The following is a 26,775-nucleotide window of genomic DNA, read 5'->3' on the forward strand; positions in this document are numbered from 1 at the left end:
AGGCTAGTTTAAATCCAGTACTCGGAAGAAGGGTGTTCTTGGCAGCAGTATTAAGGAATTTTTGTTTCATTGGACCTTCACAAATATCACTGAAATTGTTTGGGTCACATCTACATTATGACCCACTGGGTACAAAAAAAAAAAAGGAAACTTGTCTACAATAACCAAGAGGCAAGGTCAAATTTCTAGAAACCACCTACTAATATCTCAGAGGTTAATGCTTGACATTTAGACTTCAAAAATAATTGCATGGAAGTAAAATACATGTATACATTATCCATCTACTATGACGTGACTCTTTGGGTTTCCTTCCACTGCAATATTTGGTGGGGTGATAGGAATGTAACTGACACAATACTCATTTATGTACTTTGTTTTATTTAAGCCAGGGTCATCGTTAGAGAGCCACTCCACTTTATCCAAAAGACCCTGACCTTTGACTCGGTTGCTTCAAAGTTCCGTCAGCTGACTTCCTGATGTGTTTTTCTATTAATTTCCTTTATAAAAACTTCTACACATAATTAAACCACTCCACCTCAGTCAAGGATTAGCAACAAGAAATAAATCAAAGACTGATCTTTTTTTTTTCAAAGAAATGAAAAAATATAGTCTTAAAACATGACAACTCATTTATTCATAATTTACTTTCAATTTTATTTCTTTTGTTAGATGTACAATAGAAATTAAATAATCTTAGAAACTAACCATTCCGGAATGATACACTGATACTATCAGTCTACCCGATATTGTAATGTATTTCATATTCCACAAGTTGCATTCCATGAACCTGATAAACTTGACGTTTTCATTTGCCAATAAATTTGACCAGATTAATACAGCCAGTAGGTAGGACTTGGTGTCCAGTTTGTTTTAGTTCACCACATAAATAAACATTTATTTAGTATCAACATTAAAAGATATTTCCAAATTAAAAAGAAAATGGATATTGTTTTACAGAACAGAAATGCCTTATTTAAAAGATTTTTTTCCAGTCTTGTCCATAAAATCAAAGGCTAACATTTCACGTAGACTTTCAGAGTTTCTAGTATCTAGTAGGAGATCTGTAAACGCCTGCTCTAAATATTTACAAATGGATTGATATATTGAGTTTACCTCATGGGATGATGTATTGATTTGGTCTCGAGACAAATTTAATGTGAAATTGACAATTTAATCATTAAACTCTTATAACAAATATGTATGGTCACTCGCATTTCAGACCTTTTTTTTAACTCATCCATATCGCCAACATATGCTCTGTTTCGACTCTCATTTCTGTCAATATTAAAATAATTCAGCATTAGACCAATATATCAGTATAATTCAGCATTAGACCAATATATCAGTAAGTGATCCTTGACTATAAATATGGTAAAAATATGACTCGCGTATACGCGTAACCTACATAACAAGTAAGAACTGCCAAAATAAATGGTTTAGTCAGATCAGTATCATTTTTTCTTAAAAATCTAGACAAAGTGTAAAATGTTACTTAGTAGCTTTTGTTTTTTAATACTTGTATATTGTATAAAAAATCTTAAAGAAAGGAAACGGAAAGAGCAATGAAAAATGCTTTATTTACAGTAAGAGCAACCTTGACCTGAAGATTCCAGACCCCTAAACATTATTTTGTTTAGGTATTTGTGCAATGAATACCAGCAATAAGTTTCATCAAAATCACTTGAAAATGATTTTTTGGAAGTCAGTTGTGCTATGGTTAGAATCTAATATCAACAGTGACATTGTCCTCGCTCGAATATATGACTGAAATGCAAATTCATTTGAGGTATTGTCAACAAAAAATCCAATTTCATTTAGAGAAAAAAAATAAAAAAGGAAGGTGGTGTGAAAACATTGTTGGTAGAAACATTTAGATATAAGAGGAATTCATATGTAAGAGTGTGTAATATTAATATCAAGGTTACCTAAATAAGACAGTCTGACATGAGAACAAACACAATAACTTAGCCATTTCTCTGAATGTAGTCACGATCCTCTTGTCATTCTGTATCAATATACCCGGGTAATGGTCGTCATTTCCTGAAGATGTCGCAATACTGTGCAAAGCAGCTGACAGCTGCTGTATCTCATAATGAATTCATTTTTAGTGTTGGGATCCGTTCACCAGGAAGAACAGACAAGCTACTTGAATGACATTCAACATGATATCACTGTTCCAGTTCAGAGTTATTTCCGTTGGAATGGATTGAATTAACACCAATAGACGCGAGTGTCACAAGGCGAACAAATAGCTCATTAGGGTCGGTTGTTTGTTAACTTCCCAAAAACCTTTCAGGTAAATTGCAACCACAGTAATTTTTTTTAAATTTGCAAAATCATTAAATTTATGAAAACTCATCATCAACAAAATATATTTGAGCCAAATCCAAATATTTGTTTGATCCTGTTCCAATAGTTCACCTTCCATCCATCACGGGTTTTTTCTAGTTCTGTGTCTGGGACTCCTGTTTGTGTTAGATTCAACATTGTACAATCCTCTTTTTCTACCAGGTCGAAGGTCACAACTGAATAGTGCTCAGCTGGCCAACTTTTCACTCTCCATCTCTGAACGATCTTTGTTGGTTGAACCTACAATCAAACATTTATTACAAAGAGTTCAAACAATTTTTAAAATATAATTAAAACTTTGACACCAACACTAAAATGGGAAATATGACAAACAGTAAAGTGTAAAAAGTTCTTCTTCAAGAAGCTTCTTTTAAATAATGATATCTATTAGACACCTGCCAAAAAATGTTTGCTTGACCAGATATCTTTTTATTCGTTTTATCCATGCCTACATAACAAGCAAATTCATCAGCTTACCAATTCCACAAATTCTCCAGTGATATTTCCATTGAGAAATGAGAATCGTCCTCCCTTCTCTACTTCCATTGACACAGGGCCGCATGTAAAGGCCTGCACCATCTAATTATAGATCAAAGTTGCAAAACTATTAACAGGTCATAATCAGTAATCAATGTCAGAACATGAATGATACACAAAAAAAGTACTAGTATATCCACAGTACTACAATAATGTACTACTTTAAATAGATTTCTTAAACTAAAACAAAATCACAAAATATCAAGCTTTTTAGACAGTTTTGGTGTTTCTATAAGAACTGTAACATGTGCGATGAGATATGTTAAGTACATCACATGACAGAATAGTGACTTCCCATTGGCTACATACATAAGTACTATGAGGCAACAGTGCCTCCTGGCTGAGGTGATAGTGGTTCCGGACACTATCAAATTTGGCACAAGATAGAACGTGAATTGATTGTGATGTCTTTGTTACCAGTAAATCAGATGACTGCAGTGAATCAGCGAAGGTGTTCCTAATGATGATGGTTATGTGAGAAGCACATTCTATGAGTTCTGATTGGAACTTTTGTGCCGGATGCAGATGACAAAAATGTCTGACGCTGAATTTCAGTGCAATATTGAAATTTGCAAAATAAAATTATGTGTGATGTATTAAAAAATTACTGCCTTCCTTCTTAGGCACTATGGTCTGATAATGTTGTCTCGAGATAGAATATTACCCTTGCATCTGGCTTGGATACTGTGCCATCCTTTGACAACACTATCAGACCATAGTACCTGGCCCGGGTACTATGCCATCCCTCGACAACACTATCAGACCATAGTGCCTGGCCCGGGTACTATGCCATCCCCCGACAACACTATCAGACCATAGCGCCTGGCCAGGGTACTATGCCATCCCTCGACAACACTATCAGGCCAAAGTGCCTGGCCCGGGTACTATAACATCCCTCGACAAAACATTCAGACCAAAGTGCCTGGCCCAGAATCTATGCCACACTTCGACAACACTATCAAACCATAGTGCTTGGCCTGGGTACTATGTCATCCCTTGACAACACTTTCAGACCATAGTACTCTCAAAAGAAGCCAATGATATATGATAATTCTCAGTGTCTGGTGAATATTTGTGAAGGTACAGTGTATAACAAATCTCACAAAAATACTGATCTATATAAAGCATGAACCTATTACTAGTGATAGCACTAAATGTATCTATACATGTATCTGATTGTTTTGAATCGTCTGAAGAGAATAATGAAAGCACTTGCATCTGCTTTTCATATCTCAACTCATCGTTATATATATTATCTGTAAGAGACCATGAGAAATTGTATTCTTCCTTTTTCTGTTACGATGTGCCCTCATCTATCTTACCTCCTTATCTGTGAGAGCTCGGTAGAGGTCCTCTGCACGACATTTGAATTCTTCCTTATCTGTCAGTTTCTTTGTATGGATCCTTACACCAACATTTTCTTTTGACTGATTAATTATCATTTTGTTCATTTCTTGTCGCATTTTATTCTGAAATTGACAAATGCATCAATGCATCAAAGCATCAAAGAAATTCGATAAAATCAAAAATACCTCATATGCATGTATGTAGAAAAATATATAGACCAGAAAAGATGCTAAAATTCTGAGAAAATATTTGTATCTTTTTTTATTAAGGGTAAAACTTACTTCAGCTTGTTTCTTTTCTGTGGCCGTCACTGTAGCACTGCCCTTTGTAGGGAGAACAATCCCTTTTCCATACTCTATAGTAAAAAGAATACATAACTGAATAACAACATATTTTTCAGGTATTAGTGATTTTATTTCCCAGAATATTCATTTATGTATAGGCTACTGCAAGGTTTGGACCCTGGATTCAGTATCTGTACAAAAATTTGTCCTCTTAAATGAGGGCTCTCATTCAGACATTAACCATCTAAAATTCATTCATTCAGTAAATTATCAATTATCATAAGAGTAATGATGAGTTTGTCATGCATTCTGAATTCATTCTGTATTTTTAAAGATAAAATACAAGCAGAATATATATAAACATCATTGTTACTAATTTTGCATCAGTGGAAATAATAGATGCTGACATTGCTTTTCTTAACATTTTAATTTACATTTTATCAATCTTGCTTTACCATCCAGTCACCATAATCCTTTATATCACTTCACGAGTAACATGACTTTTAGTTTAAATTACACTTTACAGAGAATCTTAACACACATATTACCTTCTTTTAGCTCTTTCATGTACTTGGCAAGTTGTGTTCGAACCATAGTCCTGTCCTTTCTTTCTCATCATCTCTTTTACTTTAAATGATTCATCTGTCGTTTTGTCTATTGTCACTTCAAACTGAAGAAAATTAAAAATCACAAATTATATATTATAAAACAGGTGAGGAGGTAGTTGCATAGCTACATTCTGTCTTAAACTGGCTAAGTGTGACATTTGACTCCTTACCCTAGACCAAGACTTAGCCACTGGACTATTGTGAGTATGTTTCTGACTCCCCAAAATGAGATATAAATCTTATATTTGGAGGGACATGTCTATCTGACATATGTTTTGACCGCTCAGATTTCTACAAAATTGTGATTTGACTTCTGCATCTAAAACTAAAAATCAATGATCAACTGGATACTCTGTCTGATTAGTAATCATAACCACTAAAGTCTTATCAAATGTAGAAATTTGGGTTAAAATGGCGTGGTTTGAATCAATGTAAACTAAATTTACTGGTATTGTGAAAGAATGTGGAATAAATTGTAGGCAAGTTGTAATTTTTTGATAAGGGGCATGACTAGATGCCAAAGTTATAGTAAATATAATGGAAAAAATAGAATCAACACAACTGTTTTCAGGCCTAACGACCATCTTCAGACGACACATTTATTGTAACGTCTTGGTAACCACATTATGATGTCATACAAAAGGGGAGATAATAAATATACATGATACTTACATTTATTTCATCAGCATCATTTTCCTCACTTAGATTAGGAATTTCAAACTTTCCTTTATGTTTCTTTACACCATCTTTAAGTTTCCCTAAAAACAAAAGCACTTTATGGATAAGTACCAGACAATGGATGTTTCTACCTTGAAGTTCAAAGGACCCAAATGGCTACTTGGCCACGAACATTTACTTTACAAAATAGTTTTTCTAACTCATTTTCTGAGAGAAATAAAGACAACCAAACATAGAACTCACAAAATTGCAATTAAGGAGACAAATAGAAAAATGAATTATGGTGTTATTATAAATCAAATCTAAGCAAAGTAATTTCTGTCGATATTGTTACCCAAATACATTTTGTACATGATAAAATACACTAAAGATTGAAATTTTGAAGAAATTGACTATAATTATGATTTTCAAAATATGTTGTCAATGTACAATTTGAAATAAATACTGAAGCACTATGATGAGAAAAAAAAGGAATGCAATGAAAAAAAAAATCTGATTTTGAAGCAATTGAAAAAGTAAGATAATATTGTTCTAATATAAGGGAACCATTACATATCTCTTTTTTGAACCAATTATTCTACCTGGTATACATACATGTATACACAAACAACTCACCTGACCATTCTCCTGCAATAGTCCATTCATAGAAGAATATAAGTTTTCCTTTTCTATTATTTGCTGAAGCTTCCCCATCTAATGTTGTCAGGGATTTTATTTCACAGAAACCTGCAAAGGATATAATATCTGTTGAAGAGATCAAGGCGCTAGGACTTTATACATGATTATATCAAGACTGTCAATCGTTTAAAATTCATTATTAAACAAGAAGCCCAATGGGCCTGTATCGCTCACTTATGCAACTATGAAGTTGATCTAGGTCATCTATACAGACGCTAACCTGTTAACCATGCTTACCCACTAGCTATAGATTGAAACATGAGAGAAGATTGTTTATTCATTCCAGCATACTTCTCATCCAAATATCAATTCTTATGATTGTTAGAAGTCGTCATTTAAAGTTTTGACACATTGAATCCCTACTACATTGAATGTAAGTCAAGGTCATTCATTTGAACAAACTATGAAGCCCTTCACCAATCATGTTACAGGCCTGATATCAGGTCTCTGGGTATCTCTGTTTTTGAGAAGAGATGCAGCACCATGACATAAGCTCTCATACCCTTTCGACAGAGCGTTAAACTATTTTACTTTAGATTATTAGACAAACCTGTTTTCAAAACCAAAATGATGTGTGATGTTTATGGCCACATAAAACTGTTATTTCATTACTTAATACCCTTTTGTACACCTCACCAATATGATCATCTTATTCCATTAATGAAAACTTACATTCTTCATCTTCAACAACCAATCCATTTAACAGTTCCTTCAGCTTATCTTTTGACCAATTTGTTGCATTCTTCTCAGTCCTAAAAAAAACAATGTAAATATCTTTCATTGTGTTTACATGCTAATGACATTTACTTTTTATTAAACAGCCTTTCATAAACCTACCAATAAAAAAAGACTTTTAAAAAACAATAACAGAAAGAACTAATCTATTACAATGGAAAGCTTTTAACTCACAGGCAAAATACTATATCTATACATGTAACATCATATGTTGGCATTGAATTTTCTTTTCAAGTAATGAAGCAAACGAACTTTGAGAACAAATGCCTTGACCTAATGGGACAATCATGCAGACCACAGATAATAAGCAACTTGTTTAGCTAACTAGTCAACTGTTCATTTTAAGGGGTCTTGTTGTCCATCATTTCATGATCCAGTATCCTATTCTTTACTATTTTACTTGTCTAAAAAAATAAACTAGCATCATTTCTACTAATCCGAAGGTTTCTGATTATTTATTATATGTTTTCATTGTATGCTAGTACATGTTTTGTATATATATGACTGTGACTACGCCTAAGTTGGTAATGCCAATAAAAGAATTGAATTGCTTAATTAAAATGTTATATGGGCCGATAGAATATAAATAGTGTTAAACGATTTCATTATTTAAAACCAATACTTACAATTGATATTTGTGAAATTAGATATTTACTGCTATCCTATAAAAGCCTACAGCCATGAATCAGATGTAAGGAAACATATTTTATCAATATGATACTGGATTTGCCTTAAAAGCCTCAAAATCAAATCTACGAATTATTGAACATATAATATATTACAAAACATGCAATGTAAATTATGACATTAATTTCAAACGCTTACTGAATATATCCGTTTAAAGAGTGTTCATCTTTGTAAGACACATTTCCAAACAATCGGTTACCAGTTTCTGACCGATTTTCCCGTGTCAAAACGTCTCGATAAATTGAAAGCACACAAGTCATCAAGTTCAACTGATTGTATGATTAATATCTATTACTTACCAATGCCAATTATTTACATTTGTGCCGTCTGGTCGTTCTTCTACAATCCATCGAGGATCTCCTTCTCCCCATTTAGCCATTTTAAAGAAAACAGACTGTATCGTTTGAAAAAACAACAATTATTTGTTAATTGTCTATTATTATTGAAATGTTTACTGACACCGCTTCGATACAGTCAACGCTGTTCTGCACGTTTCTGGAAGGGAATCTCCCGGAAGTCGTATCGCGCCCCCTATGAAGAGAATATTCCAGAAAATGTTATGCCAAAAACATATATTTGACAACGATACACTTAGAAATCGTCTCGGAATACAATACAAATTTAAACAATGTTGTCTTCCGTTAATAAATGTGTATATTATCGTATCGGTAATGAAAAATATTCATATAAATATAAATGCTCAAGGGAAGTCACTCACAAATCCTTGACTCGGACCTAATTCTACATCCGGAATAATTGGCAGCATGGATGGTTTTGATTTGTTCAAAAAACTTGGCGTTGGTGTTAAATTTAACATTCAAAGGTTTCAAAAAGATGCCGAGCGATTTAAGGTAACATGATAAGATAGTTGATCCGTCAGCCATGATATATGCTTGAATCCAGTCTACAAAATATCGTAGAATTCTTTCTCACATTATACCACATGTACAGTAAATTTGAGTAAATTAGTAATCCAGCCCTCCTGTTCCACACCTGCACATCCCTTTCAAAGACATTCCTCCGATCGGACCACACTAGAAAGTGTGTATATTTGTGAGGTTCCATCAGTTTTACTCAAACGAAAATTCGCAGGAATGCCTGCGTTTTGTTATTTGATTTTGTAATGTTCAAACTGTATAGTGTATGGCATATGTCTATAGTATAGGTTTATGATCACTTTTCAGAAAAAAAATCGGCAAACGAAAACTACATTAGCCATCAGCAGATATCATGTCATTACAGTTGCCATGAATAAATTGCTGTGAAGATAATATACTGTCTCATTTGCAGACAAAATGCATTTATCTGTTCATTAATTGTTTTTGTGTATAGTCACTTAAGTATCCTATTTTGTCTATTTGTTCTATGAAAATATCAGCTATGATATTTATTACTTTTCATTTCAAGGTGAATCATTCATGTTTAAAAGTGCAATGTGAAGTCGTGGACTTGTCATAAAATTAAGATTGTTTTATAATTTATTTTATAGTTAACACATCCAGCTAAACAACAAAAGCCTAATGAAAATATTCAAAATCCAACTCCAAAAAGGAAAGCATCACAGCAAACAGATCAAGCAAGGAAGAAATTCAAAGGTACTATGCAATTGTTTTGTGTATGCACAGGGGCATGTCTAGTGTAGTCTTATATTAAAAAAAAGTCAGAAATACCTATTAATTAATATATACTTGTAGGTATTTCTGGCTATTTTTTAATATAAGACTAGACATGCCCTGGTGGTGTATATTTGTAATTTTCTGTTAAAATGGGTCAGTCATTTTTTTACAATTTTTCAGGCGAGTCCGGAACACTATTTCTAAATTTTTTATGAACCCAATACTAATTGCTGATTAATGGGTATTTAGAATTTAAATTAAGTATGTGTCACAGAAAAAGCCTGTGTGTAGATCTAAAAAATCTGAGTCTCAAGAATAACTGACAATATGTATTGACTTTATGTTAATACAAATTATATATTGACATGAAATTAATTATTTGAAAAAGTCACTAACTGTGCCAGGGCCGGGTTATTAACATGTTTTGTGCTTCCCCCATTATCTCATGATCACGACTTTGTCTTTACGTCCATACATTGGTATAATAAGATCCAAAGTTTACTTTGGACTAGCTGAATGTACATCAATGAAATCCATGTAGCATTGTGGCAGTCATGACAGGGTGGTGTCATATTGTCACATACAATTTTCATATCTGTACACATAAGTTTCAGATCATATTGAGCCAAGGTCAATGCTATTTTATGGATATGTTTGAAAGCTGATATGTTGAGTACCATTTTCTGGTTAGGTGTGTTTTTTGTAAAGTGGCCATCAGATAATTTTTCCAACTTGATTTTTTTAAACAATCTTTTTTCTTTCAGAAAAAGAATCTGATGAATCCAGTAATGAAGAAGATGATTCATGTTCAGAAGATGATTACACATCCGACATTTCCTTAAATAATGATGAAGAGGAAGATACTGAATTACAATTACTTGGTAGCATCAAGTCACAAAATGGAAAAATTCCACACCAACGGGACAAGTGGAAGAAAAAAACTAAGGACAACACTTTGGAGAAAATGGCTCAGATACAAACAGAACAGGTATAAAGTTATAGGTTAATTATCTCATATATCTAATCTGTTGTTTCTGTCTGTTAATAAGTATGTCTGAAAATTTTGACTTTTAGCTGCATGAAAAATTACAATGAAAGTGTATTATTATTATTATAGTTATTTATATTTGCTGAATTGACATATTCTGTTTAAACAAAATTATACAAGGTTATGCTTTATTTAACATAATATACTATTTGTTTGCTTAATTTATGCATTGATATTTATTATCTAATTGTGTTTTATAATTTATTTCTTGATTTCATTATTTCCTAGCTCAACCATGTCAAGAACAAGCACAGGATCCACACACATGGGACAGATGTTCCCCGCCTCCTGGAAACTTTTGATCAGCTTGTCCATGATTACAATGTCCATCCTCAACTCGTCAATAACATCAAGTCAGCAGGTTATGACCTGCCAACTCCCATACAGATGCAGGCTATCCCTGTGATGCTACATGTACGCTCAATACAGGGAAACTCACACTATACCATCTACATGAAAAATTTCTGTCATAAGCATTTACATCAGTATTAACCTTGTTGTTCTTTGTATTCAAAGACAGTTTCTATGGTATATGATTGCTTTGTGGTTGTACAAATTTCCTTTACTTAACCCTTTCAACCCTAAGAAACTTAAGTGGACTCTGCCATTCATTCATCTTTGAAGTCCAATATGGTCAGTAGGGGTGAAAGGGTTATAATCATCTTTAGAATTTAAGAAACCTTTAAAATATAATTTGTCATTGATAGCCACTGTATGTATTTTATACATAGACTACATCTACATGTATTGGTCTCCATTTCAGTATAATTTTCATAATTTGTCATACCTGGTAAATACTGATTTCTACACATTATGGATGACAATGGATTGCTATCTGTTATAGAGAAGAGAGATAATGGCTTGTGCTCCAACAGGGTCTGGAAAGACTGCAGCCTTTATCATCCCCATTCTCCACCACCTGAAGGAGCCCAGAAACCAAGGATTTAGGGCTCTGGTACTAGCCCCTACAAGAGAGTTGGCAAAACAGGTCAGGTGATCCAACAGAAAACTACCAAATTCTTTTTGTTTTAATATGCATTAGACATTGATAAAAGTCAATTATCTTTTGAAGCAAAGTGTCTAGAAATTAACCAGGTTTAACTGAATGCATGTCTATATGCAGGGATTGTTAGGTATACATCTGTAATGAACTGAAATAGGAGATGATGGCAACCTTTTTACTTGTTACTATTGTTCCATGAATTTTCCTTATGCATTTAATATTTTACAGACATACAGAGAATTTCAGAAGCTTTCAGAAGGACGGGGCTTCAGGATACACTATATTGAAAAGGCTAGCACAGCTATCAAGAAGTTTGGTCCAAAATCATCTCAAAAGTTTGGTAAGATTTCGTTACATTGACATTAAAATTTAAAAAAAAAAAAAAGCAAACTCTGGGTTTGTGTGATATACATGTATGGTACTCCGGCTTTCCTCCACCTCCAAAACCTGGCACATCCTTAAATGACCCTGGCTGTAAATAGGACATTAAATAAAACAAACCAAAAACGAAAAAACAAAAATTGTCACTGCATATATTTTGTTTACTAAGAATCTATTACTGTAACTGGATTTTGTAAAAAATATCAATCTCTAGTCCTACCATTCTGATGCAAATGTGGCATAAAGATTGTAAAATATGAATCTATTCAATTGTTTTCCTGAGTATGATGTAATTTCTGTCTATACACTGTCTGTTGTGTTCCCCACAGATGTCCTGGTGTCCACACCCAACAGACTGGTGTACATGCTGAAACAAGACTGCCTACGACTTAAAAGGTAAAAAACATCATTCTCATATTTTATAACAATTTAGTAAATACATAAATAATGTGTGTTTATTTTAGGCTTTTGTTCAGAAGTGGATTACACCCTTCATTTATTCTAAAAAAAAATCTTAATTGCACAGTGACATAAACTGGATACATGTAGAATCCCACTTAAACACTTCTATTTTCTGGTAATGCATGTGTTTTAATATTTCAAAAGTGCTGAAGTGTTATATGAAATCATGATGAATATGCAGATTTAATTGATAATCAGTCATATTCAGGTTTTAATTTCATGATATTTGCATATCATTACCATTTTATTGTATGTTGTTGTTTGATTTTTTAACACTTTTCCTTGTTGATGCAGTGTTGAATGGCTGGTCGTCGATGAATCTGATAAATTATTTGAGGAAGGCAAGACAGGATTCAGAGATCAGGTATCAAATACAACTTTATAGCCAATTTATACAATATGGCTCCAAGAATGTGGTTTTGTACATACCATACTAAAATTGTCTCTTTGAGATACTTAATATGTATTTATTTTGTCACATTTAAAAAATAAAATACAAATCACTCTGCCTTATTATACAAGCTATTGTATATGGGCTTTACAGTTCTCTGAAAACTTATCCATGGAAGTCAATCACTTAAAACACAAAAGTTGCGTATTCACTTAGATTGCATTTTTAAGCAAAAACTAACTGACTTTTAAAATATAGACTATCTTGAGAATAACCTTTGTGATGGTGTTGACCTGAGCTTTTACATCTTTATTCCAGTTAGCTGAAATCTACAAAGCATGTGACGGTAAAAACTTACGACGCGCCATGTTCAGCGCTACATTTGCTTTTGATGTGGAGGAATGGTGTAAACTCAACCTTGACAATGTTATACAGGCTTACATAGGAGCTAGGTGAGTGTGTACTACTGTATGTGTGAAAATATACTGTAGCTCTAAATTTTATAATGGGCAGTTTTATATATATTTATCAGAATGTTGGAGGGTAAATCATTTTACTGCTTTAAATATTACTTTTGCCCTTTGTGCCACAAAATTATTGAAATATAAATCCGACATCTGTGATATTAGAATTTGATTATGTTTCCACTTTTTAATTTCTTTTTTTCAGGAATTCTGCAACTGAAACAATAAAACAAGAGTTAAAATTCGTAGGAACAGAATCAGGAAAGCTGTTTGCTATCAGGGAAATCATACAAAAAGTAATGTATTTTGTTGATTTAATAGAAATATATTCAATATAAAGTAAAACTAAGGGGAGATAATAACATCTATTCAATAGCGAGCATAACTAAAGGGAGATAATAACTATCTCTTCAGTCCATATTTTCTTATTGCTCTTACATAATGTGACTTGACCAACAGCAAAATGTCAAGGTCATTACAAGGAGTCTGGTATCAAACAATAGCTTGTCTGTCTCCTGTTATTTGATCCGACAGCAACTGGATGATAGAGGTTGCAAAAGGAATGAGAGGGCGGACATACATCATGAGCGATAGCTCAGTCTAGGTCTCATTTCCCTTTTTTGGAATATATACATGTATTTATGTTGGAAACTTGATTAAGGTATTTTGTTATTATGTTTGTTAAAAGATATTTGCATAATTTTTTCAATTTCATTTCGTCCACCTGGTATAATGGGATGGATTCATCAGATAGAGAAAAAAACAATAAAGAAAAATGGCAGTTGGTTCTGTATTTTACCAACAGTTTAGAATGTGAAGGCTTCATGTTATTTTGCTGTTACTACCTACAGGGTATAGAGCCTCCAGTGTTGGTGTTTGTCCAGTCCAAAGATCGAGCGAAGCAATTGTTTCGTGAACTCATCTATGATGGCATCAATGTTGACGCTATACATTCAGACAGGACACAACTACAGGTAAACAGACTCTCTCCTAATATCATAAAAAAAAATTCTTGAATCTAATTCCTGTAATAGTTCTCTTTTCTGACAGAAGTTCATCTGAAAGATTACAGATGACTTGATATTTCCGGGATTTGTATTCAACTGCTGTTTCCCCATTAAAAAAAACAAACAAGTGTAGCATTTAAACCTTGGATTTTGAAGGTATTACAACCATATCGATAGTTTGATTACCTACACTTTTTTCTGATAGATAGCAATAGAATCTAACATGGGTCTGTTCCGTGGACAGGGATATCTCAACCCAAATGTAAGAATTTGACTGGTCAGCAAGAGGCTTGCTGAGTGCTGGCCAGCCAAACTCTTACACAAGAGTTGAGATATCCTTGCTAGAGAACAGACCCATGTTTGATTATTTTTTTTCTCACATACATGCAAGCAGATGTAAGTTTTTGATGAAAGTTTTTCATCGCGCCAATGCCCATCTACAATGCTCCTTCAAGTGTGCGTCAAAATTGATGATGTCATCGTTTACGACATGGTTACTCCGCATGAAATGATGATATTACATTTTTGTGAGCAGTGTCATATAGGGCATGCTAGCTGTCTATACTCCCCTGTGTGAAATCAATTTATTTTTTCCATAGCAACCATGTGAAGTCACTATGGTTGGAATTGTCAGATTCTAATAATAATTCTATGATTATAACAATCAAGATTCAACATTTAAGATATCTTTGTGGTACAATGCTTACAGAGAGACAATGTGGTGAAGAGTTTCCGGGCTGGGAAGATCTGGATCATGATCTGTACAGAGCTGATGGGCCGTGGAATAGACTTCAAGGGAGTTAACCTCGTTATTAACTACGACTTTCCAAACAGTGCAATCAGCTACATCCACAGAATAGGTAAGTTGCCTCCCCTGTCTGTAGCTTGTTTTCACAGGCTTCCTGTTTGTAGCATTTGCCATATGAACTAATGGGGTCAGATAGGGATGTTTCAACACTAGCATGCAGATCCTTTACCCCAAAGGGAGGGATCCCCCTATCTCTACCCCTGAGGTTGGGATCCCCCTATCTCTACCCCTGAGGTTGGGATTCCCCTATCTCTACCCCTGAGGTTGGGATCCCCCTATCTCTACCCCTGAGGTTGGGATTCCCCTATCTCTACCCCTGAGGTTGGGATCCCCCTATCTCTCTACCCCTGAGGTTGGGACCCCCCCCCCCCCCCCTATCTCTACCCCTGAGGTTCGGTTTCCCCTATCTCTACCCCAAAAGGTTGGGATTCCCCTATCTCTACCCCTGAGGTTGGGATCCCCTATCTCTAACCCTGAGGTTGGGATCCCACTATCTCTACCCCTGAGGTTGGGATCGCCCTATCTCTACCCCTGAGGTTGGGATTCCCCTATCTCTACCCCTGAGGTTGAGTGAATCGATTACTGTACCTTCCTCAGATCCTCTGTAGACGCGGACATATGCAATGCAAATGTTAATTTAATTTGTTACTCTATGTGACATTATTCAATTGTTGCTGTGATGTGTTACAAATTTTAATACTGGGACAGCAATAAATCTCATGGAAAGGTGTGGATACACCTGTCCATGGTTGGAGAAAGAGATATCTATTTGAGTGTGCCACAGAACACATTGAGGATCTTAGACTCGTGTCTAAATGATATGAGTGTAAGATTCTGTTTATCACCCAACTCATATTTATGAGAATATCAGTGAATGCTTTAAAATCTGTATATAAAACAGGCTGATTTCAACTCACTTGGTATGTTTTTCTCAACAAAGTCAATTGTGTTTCGATATGACATTTATCTTTTTTGACATCATAGATTATCTGTAATGTCACAATAATGTTATGGTAGAACAGACCGGTTGTGTGAAAAACATGCATCTTCAATAGAGCAGTGTTGGTAGAAAAACTTTTCCATAAAGTTTTGTTATCTCCTACATAACTTGATGTTTCCAGGTAGGACCGGGCGAGCAGGCAGACCAGGCAAGGCTGTTACCTTCTTCACGGAGGATGATGTCGTCAACATCCGCAGGTATGCCTTTTCAACAAACTGTAACAAAATTCTAGTTATACAATAAATGATGTATGATAGCTTGTGTGTGAGTGGGGAGAGATACTTTTGTTGATTTTACCACTGCTAGCCACATTGACAATTGTGTGAACATGAAGAATCTCGGCCATATGTTATGAAATATTTTATACTGTTATCTTGAGTCTGATACATCCTAAAGGATTTTAAGGAAAAAAATATCTGACAAATTAATCTGCCATAAATGAACAATATCTTCAACATTTGTTGTGGTATAAGTTGTAAAGGTTTAAGGATATGTAATCGATTATCAGTCATGTCCTCTGTTTTAAGCTCACCTGGACCCCTAGTATATTAGTTTCTTGGTTACATTTTTGAAACCGTTAAGATCCCAACCCCATGACCATATATAGCATTGTTTGACATCAACAAATATAGATATTAACAAATTGAACATGAACATTATTTTGATGTTTGGTCTAATCCAACCAAGTGAGCAATACAGGCCCTCCTGGCCTCTTGTTTGGATATGTTATCCGTATCATTTATAGTTTCCCCTATGTATCTTTTTGTAACCTTTAGGTAATATCTATTGTTGTCTGTTTTAGCATTGCCAACATCATGCACGAGGCTGGCTGTCCCGTCCCTGAATACATGTTACAAATCAAACGCCTCAACAAGTAAGTTATAAGTAGGGTGTACCCATCTCTTTCTATTGTTGTGGTGCTACATTAGGGATCAAATATATGTTTCCACAAAAGTATCGACTGTTGAGCCTTATACGAAAACATAATGAAATGTCGGATAGGGCATTTCATGTATTTGATTTGAGAGCAAACATTCTTTTAACAGTTGTACATGTATTATTTTTTAATTAGGTACAAACCATTTATAATAAGATAAATGTTCTATTGAACAGAAGTTGTATTTGTCTGTTATGATAGTGTTCTTTCATTCTGTTTCCAGAAAGAAGAGGAAGAAGTTGTCCAAGAGAGTTCCGAAGAGAGACTGTATCTCCACAAACCTCAAAGCCAGACGCGTGCAGGCTGTAATTAATGAAAGGATGTAAGTATTGGAGATTGTTTTAACAGTGTTTTGGGATTGTTTCGAAGCTGACATTTTATTATTCATTTCCTGTTAGACAAACCTGTATTATCCTGTGTACAAATAGAGTATTAAAAATTGGGGCAGGACTGGAAAGGTGATGAAATACATGGACAAGTTCTGTCCACCCTATCTAAGAATATTACCATACAAGTACATGTAATTGTTTTTTTTTGTTTATGATATGAAAACAAAATGATATGAAAACAAACCATTCATAATAATAATTGTTGAACCAGTTTTCCTATGATATTATGACGTCACACTGATTTGAAAATGTGATATATTTCTGTTTTTGTATTAAACATATGAGATGATAGCTTGTATAACGCCATTAACCATCTTTTTGTAGTTTTCTGTTGCATGGATATAAACTCTCTCTTCCAGATGTTGAAAGGACTTTAAAAGATATTCAACGTGCAATGATTTAAGGAATTTTTTTTATATAAGCCATTGATATTATTAAAAAAACCTCAATCAATGTCATTATATGTGTAGCCAACATCCTCCACAAAGTAAATTGTATTTGTTTGTGTAGATCTAGTTTGGTATTCATGAATTTGGGCCATACTTTCTCTTCCCAAACATTTCATTCTCTAATCAGGGCTATTTCATTCTCTGTAAAACTTGGCATAACATCACATGTTAATGTTGTAAAGAATATATTTCATGGGTTAAATAAATATGTTTATTTTCATAGGAACAAAAAAACAGAGAAAAAGTCCAAGAATAAGAAATCTGCCACAGCTATATCAAACACAGAGGATACACAAGATGAGGAGAATCAGTCATTGGTAACTCGCACAGACTCTTTAACAGATGGGATAAGGAAAAACAGGAAAGACAGATCGAAAGTTCACACAAAAACGAAAAAGAAGAAAAAATCAGGAAAGCCTGTGAAGTGAGATCATGTGGTGTTCTACCGTGGGGACAGCTGTTGGTTCATCGTGTCATCTTCATTAAATTGTATATAAGTTTTCATCAGATATTTTGTTGTTTATGCATCAATCTGACATGAACCATTACAGGAAAGCTTCCTTTAATCTATTCAGAATTAACTAGAATATCTGTAAACAAAAACAAAACTAAACAAAAACAACAGATATTTACATCTGACTCACTGCCTTCAGTCTATTTGGTATTTATTTGGGGGAATCTTTATATCCATTCATATATCTTGAACCATGCAAATTTGATCTTTGACCTTCTGTTTCAATTCAGCTGCGTAAATGCTGCGTCTTGATTTGCATATAGTCACTAAGTAATGTTAATACTGGCACTGGTGTTTACTAGTTGCAACTGGTCCTATAATGTCAGCCACGTAGCTTAGGGCTGTAGGTGAATCGGGTAGGAGACTACTGCAAGGATAGTTACGGGTAGGGGTGCCCTCTAATTGGATAGGAGGTGTCCTCTAGATGGATGGATAGGGTAGGGTGTGTCCTCAAGATGGATGGATAGGATAGGGGGTGTCCTCTAGATGGATGGGTGGGATAGAAGTGTCCTCTAGATGGATGGGTGGGATAGAAGTGTCCTCTAGATGGATGGGTGGGATAAGGGTGTCCTCTAGATGGATGGGTGGGATATGGGGTGTCCTCTAGATGGGTGGGTGGGATAGAGGTGTCCTCTAGATGGGTGGGTGGGATAGAGGTGTCCTCTAGATGGGTGGGTGGGATAGAGGTGTCCTCTAGAAAGATGGATGGGATAGGGTTGTCCTCTAGATGGATGGGTTGGATAGAGGTGTCCTCTAGATGGATGGGTTGGATAGAGGTGTCCTCTAGATGGATGGGTTGGATAGAGGTGTCCTCTAGATGGATGGGTGGGATAGAGGTGTCCTCAAGATGGGTGGGTGGGATAAGGGTGTCCTCTAGATGGGTGGGTGGGATAGAGGTGTCTTCTAGATGGGTGGATGGGATAGAGGTGTCCTCTAGATGGGTGGGTGGGATAGAGGTGTCCTCTAGATGGATGGGTGGGATAGGGGTGTCCTCTAGATGGGTGGGTGGGTGGGTTAGGGGTGTCCTCTAGGCGGATAGGATGTGTCCTTTAGGCGGATAGGATGTGTCCTCTAGATGAAGTGGTTGGATAGTGTTGTCCTGTAGATGAAGTGGTGGGATAGTGGTGTCCTCTAGGCGGATAGGATGTGTCCTCTAGATGGATGGTTGGGATAGGGGATGTCCTCTAGATGGATGGGTCGTCTAAACAGATGGTTGGGATAGGGGTGTCCACTAAACAGATGGGTGGGATAGGAGGTGTCCTCTAGATGGATGGGTCGTCTAAACAGATGGTTGGGATAGGGGTGTCCACTAAACAGATGGGTGGGATAGGAGGTGTCCTCTAGATGGATGGGTCCGATAGGGGTGTCCTCTAGATGGATGGGTCCGATAGGGGTGTCCTAGATGAATGGATGGGCTAGGGGTGTCCTCTAAACAGATGGTTGGGATAGGAGGTGTCCTCTAGATGAATGAATGGGATAGTGGTGTCCTCGAGACAGATGGTTGGGATAGGGGGTGTCCTCTAGACAGATGGTTGGGATAGGGGGTGTCCTCTAGATGAATGGATGGGATATGATAGGGGTGTCCTCTAGATGAATGGATGGGATAGGGGTGACCTCTAGATGAATGGATGGGATAGGAGTGTCCTCTAGATGGATGGATGGGATAGAGGTGTCCCCTAGATGGGTGGGTGATATAGCTTGTGTCCTCTAGATGGATGGGATAGTGGTGTCCTCTAGGCGGATGGATGGGATAGGAGGTGACCTCTAGACAGATTGGTGGGATAGGGGTGTCCTCTAAACAGATGGTTGGGATATAGGTGTCCTCAAGACGAATGGATGGGATAGGGGGTGACCTCTAGACAGATTGGTGGGATAGGGGTGTCCTCTAAACAGATGGTTGGGATATAGGTGTCCTCAAGACGAATGGATGGGGTAGGGGTGACCTCTAGACAGATGGGTGGGGTAGGGGTGTCCTCTAGATGGATGGATGGGATAGGTGTCCTCTAGATGGATGGGTGGGATAGGGGGTGTCCTCTAGATGGATGGATGGAAAAGGTGTCCTCTAGACAGATGGTTGCAATAGGGGTGTCCTCTTAAACAGATGAGTGGCTCCTCTAGATGGATGGGTAGGTAGGGGATGCCATCTGGATGATGGGTGGGATAGAAGGTCTCCTCTAAATGAATGGATGGTATAGGAGATGTCTTCTAAATGGATGTGATAGGCAGATAGGTGTGATAGTGAGTGTCCTCTAGATGGATGGGTTGGAAAGGTGACCTTAAGGATAGGTTGGATAGGAGGTGTCCTCTAGACAGATTGGTGGGATAGGGGTGACCTCGAGATAGATTGATTGGGTAGGGATGTCCTCTAGATGGGTGAGTGGGATAGGGGGTGACCTCTAGATGGATGGGTGGGATAGGTGTGTCCTCTAGATAGATTTGTGGGAAGGGGATGTCCTCTAGATGGATGGGTGGGATAGGGGGTGTCGTCTAGACAGATTGGTGGGATAGGGGTGTCCTCTAGATGGGTGGGTGGGATAGGGGTGTCGTCTAGACAGATTGGTGGGATAGGGGGTGTCGTCTAGACAGATTGGTCGGATAGGGGTGTGTCCTCTAGATGGGTGGGTGGGATAGGGGGTGACCTATAGATGGATGGGTTGGATAGGGGGTGTCGTCTAGACAGATTGGTGGGATAGGGGGTGTATTCTGGATGGATGGATGGGATAGGGGTTGACCACTAGACAGATTGTTGGGATAGGGTGTCCTTTAGATGGGTGGGTGGGATAGGGGGTGTCCTCTAGACAGATTGGTGGGATAGGGGGTGTCGTCTAGACAGATTGGTGGGATAGGGTGTGTCCTCTAGATAGATTTATGGGATTGGGATGTCCTCTAGATGGATGGGTGGGATAGGGGTTGTCGTCTAGACAGATTGGTGGGATAGGGGGTGACCTCTAGACAGATTGGGGTGTCCTCTGAGCAGATTGGTGGGATAGGGGGTGACCTCTATATGGGTGGGATAGGGGTGTCCTCTATATGGATGGGTGGGATAGGGGTGTCCTCTAGATGGATGGGTGGGATAGGAGGGTGTCCTCTAGATGGATGGGTGGGATAGGGGTGACCTCTAGATGGATGGGTGGGATAGGGATGTCCTCTAGATGGATGGGTGGGATAGGCAAGTTTTAGAATTTTGTACCTACTGTTTGAGGAAGCTGTATCTGTTTCTGTCTCAATTCTTGATATTTTCTGACGGTGTGACATCGAACCTAAGGTTACATTGACAGAGACAACTGAGGAGTATGTGGCGTTTTCTAGTAAATCCAGTACACATTGTCGAAAAATGTCTTTTTTTTCAAATCTATAGATGCATATTTTTTTATGAAAGGGAACTATGCCTACGACAATATCCATTAATAAAGGCACTATCAAGCTCCATATACTCGCGCACAAAGTCACATCAAACATATATACAAGCAGAACTACAGTCAACTACAAATATTGTCATTTTTTTAAACATTCAGCATGAGATTTGTTGAGATTTAACTATTTTAAATATATTGATGGTCTATAGATTCAATATCCGTTAATATATATCATTACATTCACACGTATTTGTAACAATTTAAAATAATCCACTTGATTTCGATAATCCCATTATACTGAATAGTGGTTTAGTTTTCAGATAATAGGCTCTGAACACCTTACGTTTCTTATTTCTAAGGTGAAATTAACACGCCCGGAATATCATTTCTTTTGTAATTAGACCGTGTATATTTGTTTTGTTAACCAAGAGTGAATGGAGTATCATGCTATGTGGTTTCTTTGTTTAGTGAAGTGGTTTTGGAGAAGGTAACAGTCTATTGTGTTGATCCAATCAGTTGTAGACTCGTCTACGACTTGCAATTAGCATATCTTCCTGAATAAAGGAAGGACATTTTAAATATGGCGGTTGGGTACTGAAAAATTAGAGATTCCTTTCGACTTTCGAACATCATGTTTACTTGTGGTGACTGGCGCCTATCATCTTTCTGATAAAACATTACTTTCACAAGTAAGTATTAATTTACGATAATTACTAACGCTGTATACTTCTTCCGAGATGGACAGGTGTCCGTTTAACGGGTAGTTGTCATTCAAATTCAAGACAATTCGTCCAGAATTTAATGAATACATTTAATGAATACATTTTGTTTATAATATAAGAACATGTTTTATATAATATTTATGATCCGTATAATATATAAGATTTTGTGCACTTTTTAAGTTGTGCTCTGAGTTCTGCCTACAATACGTCATGAATATATGATAAGTTTTGTTTAGCTATATATACGTTTATTGTACTCTAAAATGCTTACATTAAACCTATTATAGACCTATTATGGCCAAAAATTCAACGTCAGAAGTTAGAGACTTTTCTAATTGAAAGATTAAAGTTTATTTTTTTTTATAATCCGCCTTGAACTTTCTGAGGACAAACATATATCTGATTGTTAACTCAGTCACAATGCTATCAATTACTGAGTAGATATTGAAATCTATGTGTATATAATATTGTATGTCAGTGCCAATGTCTTTGTTTGTTAACAAATACTGGGCTGTTATAAAGCTATTGTACTGAATATTGATGTAATTGACCATTATAATTCGTTACAGTTTAATTCATGTTTACTTGATACTAAAAATATATATCCCTGTACGTACAAATGTAGTTGGACACCAGGGAATCATGGCGGACACAGTGAGTTTCGGACAAAGACGGCTGACACTGGAAATTTTGACAGTCGGCAGGTAAGTCTAAATAATAGTCGAAAAAAGAAAGATCTGATGTAGCCCATTTCAAAGAATTCTTTGCAAGCGTAACATTCGTTTTGAGAAAGCTTTCCGGACAAAATTAAATAAAATTGAATCTGTTGAAGTTTGTGGAGACAAAAGACGTCGCATATACCTATATTTACACACTACAAAACATATCCTGTTATGCCTATTTTTTAAGTAACACAAGGCGTTTACCATTTTATATACTCAACACAAAATATTGGTCACGTCGACCTTGACCTTACAAGGTGCACAAAGGTCATTTAGTCAATAAAAACACCTGGGTCTGCCACCTAAACAGTGTCTATCTCATTTCTCTCCTTGATCTCTTTGATCTGGAAATTTGATCACTTCCGTGTTCAATTTTAACAAGCATATATCCACTTATAAAACATAATGATTATTTACAAGAGCTCTACGCACAGGCGTCTGCGTCTGGTTAGTATTTATAGGGGAAAAAAGGGAAAACAGTATACATGAATCCCCCTACTTTACTATATAGTAGGAATAATAAATAAGGCTAATATTTTTTTTCTATAAATACTCGTGTTCCAAGCATCCTCCCCATCCTTCCGTAAAAATTATATATATCATGAACATACATACACACCTGGGATTTTTATTGGGAGGCTGGGTTGCAAATATTATGATAAACGCGAAGGTGGTGCCGGGGTGTGATGTTTCCATTGACCCATATATGGGTACTGTTGCTGGATTTTGGCCACTCATCAGACACCTAACAAATTCCCAGTATGGTGATCCCCGTCGATTAAGATACCAAAGGGAATATTTTATAGAAAGCATTACAGATACTATAACTACTAGTAGGAAGTCTTGTTGCTCTTCCGTATGAGACGTAAAATGCTTCCTCCTAAAAAATCAGGTACCCGTCACATTTAAAACAAATCAACTTGTATCTATTCATTTGGCAATTGTGCCAAAATTCACCAAATGTTGACGCTATGCACAGCAATACGGTCTCGCCCTCAGATCCGGAACTGTCCTGTAGTATAGCTATATGCGTTCTCTGTACATTTTCTAATCGGCCTTGACTGAAAACTAACCGTTAATGACAATCTATCGATGAGGCACCTGCACCTGCGTTAAAATCTTAATGAAGATTTATTTCCCTACAAAGTCAAAAGTGAAAAGCCCAGTGTAATAGAAAATGCACTTGCTTGTCGATCTCGTGCTGTGCCGAGCTGCACCTGTGATCGGTATACCCAGGTGATAGCTGTGAGAGTGGGGGATTTTAGGAGGGAGTGTATTGTAATATAACTAACGGGATGGGTCGTTATGTAGGATTTAATGCAAAACCATGTGAAGTTCTCCAGCCAAGCGAGACCATTATTAAATCTTTTTTTTTCATTGTCGCTTTAATGGGTAAGGTTATTAGAGCTAATGAATCAGACATGATGATGGATCATGTCCAACGCCATTACAGATAATGGATCAGAATACTGATCATGGTGATATGATGTGTAATGTTATTTTTATAACTAAGTAAGATGCTAAAATTTGTTTCAAATTGGTTGTTAAATAAAATAAATGATTGGGATATGATGGTATTGGCTTTGGTTCGATCGCCCGTTTGCCTCTTTTGGTGTTGGTTAGATTGATTGCTTCATCTCATATTGTTTGGACAGTCTGTCTCAACTCATATTGTTTGGACAGTCTGTCTCATCTTGTGTTGGTTGGACAGTCTGTCTCATCTCATATTGTTTGGACAGTCTGTCTCATCTCGTGTTGGTTGTACTGTCTGTCTCATCTCGTGTTGGTTGTACTGTCTGTCTCATCTCGTGTTGGTTGTACTGTCTGTCTCATCTCGTGTTGGTTGTACTGTCTGTCTCATCTCGTGTTGGTAGGACAGTCTGTCTCATCTCGTGTTGGTAGGACAGTCTGTCTCATCTCGTGTTGGTAGGACAGTCTGTCTCATCTCGTGTTGGTAGGACAGTCTGTCTCATCTCGTGTTGGTTGTACTGTCTGTCTCATCTCATATTGTTTGGACAGTCTGTCTCATCTCATATTGTTTGGACAGTCTGTCTCATCTCATATTGTTTGGACAGTCTGTCTCATCTCATATTGTTTGGACAGTCTGTCTCATCTCGTGTTGGTTGTACTGTCTGTCTCATCTCATATTGTTTGGACAGTCTGTCTCATCTCATATTGTTTGGACAGTCTGTCTCATCTCATATTGTTTGGACAGTCTGTCTCATCTCGTGTTGGTTGGACAGTCTGTCTCATCTCGTGTTGGTTGGACAGTCTGTCTCATCTCGTGTTGGTAGGACAGTCTGTCTCAGCTCGTGTTGGTTGTACTGTCTACTTCCTTTCGTCTTGGTTAGACTGTCTGCTTCCTTTTGTATTGGCTGGACTGTCTGCTTCCATTCATGGCGGTTGGACTGTCTGCTTCTCCTTTCGTGTTGGTTGGACTGTCTGCTTCCATTCGTGGCGGTTGGACTGTCTGCTTCCTTTCGTGTTGGTTGGACTGTCTGCTTCCTTTCCTATTGGTTGGACTGTCTGCCTCCTTTCGTGTTGGTTGGACTGTCTATTTCCTTTCGTGCTGGTTGTACTTTTTACATCCTTCAGTATCGGTTGCAAATGTCCCTAACCTATATGTCTTTAAGATACCCATTTTCATGACTGTATGTGTATGTGTATATCTTTCGATTGATGTGTTCTTTGAATGTAGCTATCCTTTTGTCTTGCAGTCATGGCCGCTCTCCCCCGGCGGAGTGGGACAGGTTTCGGGTCCTTAGAGTCTGTGACATCAGATGACGATCAGGACTCCCAGTGTTCAGACACATCCACGGGATCTGACCAATCACAGGCTACCGTCATCTCAAACGTGACGGCATCAACCATACGTCAGTCTAAACGTGAGATCATATTAATCATTGCGCAAGTTAACGTTTCTCATCATAAAATTTTAGTTAATGAAATATACCATCATAGAGCGTCCATCAAACCAGTACCCCTTCTCTATCACATCTAACGTTCAAAAGAAAGTAAATGTTTTCAATATTTTCAATAAACATACAAAATATCAGATACCTATATATAGAGCGTACCGTTAATTGATATTATCTTTGAAGTTCTGAAGAAGAAGATCTTGTTGGAGTTCCCACTCGCGTCACTGAATGATGTCATTAAGCAAACAATCGCTGTCATGATGTAAGACCTCACACAACCACAGTGATCATTTTATGCATTTGTAAACTTCTGAACTATAACTAAGGCCCCGAGATGTTTTGGTTTGATGTTATCATTTTACGTCCCTATAACACAATGTGTTCGCCTAAGAACGATTTTCACGAAATACTGACCACCAATGGCGGTTTTATAGCGTCATCACACTGAAATGTCACACCTGGACACGGTCGCGTGACACCCAAACCGGTCACATCATAATGATGTTTGTGATACATTTATTTAATGTTGAAACAAGCCTAGTTTACATGTAGATCATGGCGTGGCAGTGATGCTGGCTGTCTGAGAACTCATTTTCGGTCCCAGTTGAAAATCGCACCTGAGGCCGAGAATGTGAAAACTATGCGGGATCGTTTTGATGTAATTTTATATGTCACTGAAAGTCCA

General features: G+C 36.8%; 3 protein-coding genes across 4 annotated transcripts in view; 2 read left to right on the top strand and 1 right to left on the bottom strand.

Annotated features, from left to right (window-relative positions):
- Positions 1 to 615: 615 nt before the first annotated feature.
- LOC117323516 (activator of 90 kDa heat shock protein ATPase homolog 1-like) lies at positions 616 to 8,433 on the bottom strand. The gene is given in 10 exon segments (XM_033878780.1): positions 616 to 2,589; positions 2,827 to 2,928; positions 4,209 to 4,355; positions 4,515 to 4,588; positions 5,066 to 5,111; positions 5,113 to 5,187; positions 5,798 to 5,883; positions 6,419 to 6,529; positions 7,154 to 7,233; positions 8,203 to 8,433. Coding segments are annotated over 10 exon segments (1,029 nt in total). The 5' UTR covers positions 8,283 to 8,433; the 3' UTR covers positions 616 to 2,361.
- A 190-nt stretch (positions 8,434 to 8,623) lies between these two features.
- LOC117323515 (probable ATP-dependent RNA helicase DDX52) lies at positions 8,624 to 18,362 on the top strand. The gene is made up of 16 exons (XM_033878779.1): positions 8,624 to 8,754; positions 9,393 to 9,498; positions 10,284 to 10,507; positions 10,796 to 10,981; positions 11,412 to 11,555; positions 11,799 to 11,910; positions 12,281 to 12,347; positions 12,708 to 12,777; positions 13,123 to 13,256; positions 13,474 to 13,564; positions 14,120 to 14,242; positions 14,985 to 15,135; positions 16,205 to 16,280; positions 16,886 to 16,957; positions 17,244 to 17,342; positions 18,082 to 18,362. The coding sequence occupies exons 1-16, from the start codon at positions 8,668 to 8,670 to the stop codon at positions 18,284 to 18,286; spliced, it is 1,947 nt and encodes a 648-aa protein (XP_033734670.1). The 5' UTR covers positions 8,624 to 8,667; the 3' UTR covers positions 18,287 to 18,362.
- A 3,970-nt stretch (positions 18,363 to 22,332) lies between these two features.
- LOC117323518 overlaps positions 22,333 to 26,775 on the top strand; it is a 101,890-nt gene continuing 97,447 nt past the window's right edge. The window contains exons 1-3 of one of the 2 annotated variants that reach the window (XM_033878781.1): positions 22,333 to 22,417; positions 23,076 to 23,154; positions 25,890 to 26,057. In XM_033878781.1, coding sequence (XP_033734672.1) covers positions 25,892 to 26,057 — 166 coding nt within the window. In that variant the 5' untranslated portion in view covers positions 22,333 to 22,417; positions 23,076 to 23,154; positions 25,890 to 25,891. The remainder of the gene's footprint in view (positions 22,418 to 23,075; positions 23,155 to 25,889; positions 26,058 to 26,775) is intronic. The other variant, XM_033878782.1, reaches the window with a different exon arrangement.

This window comes from Pecten maximus, chromosome 3 (assembly GCF_902652985.1).
Source record: "Pecten maximus chromosome 3, xPecMax1.1, whole genome shotgun sequence".
Classification (NCBI taxonomy): Eukaryota; Metazoa; Mollusca; class Bivalvia; order Pectinida; family Pectinidae; genus Pecten; species Pecten maximus.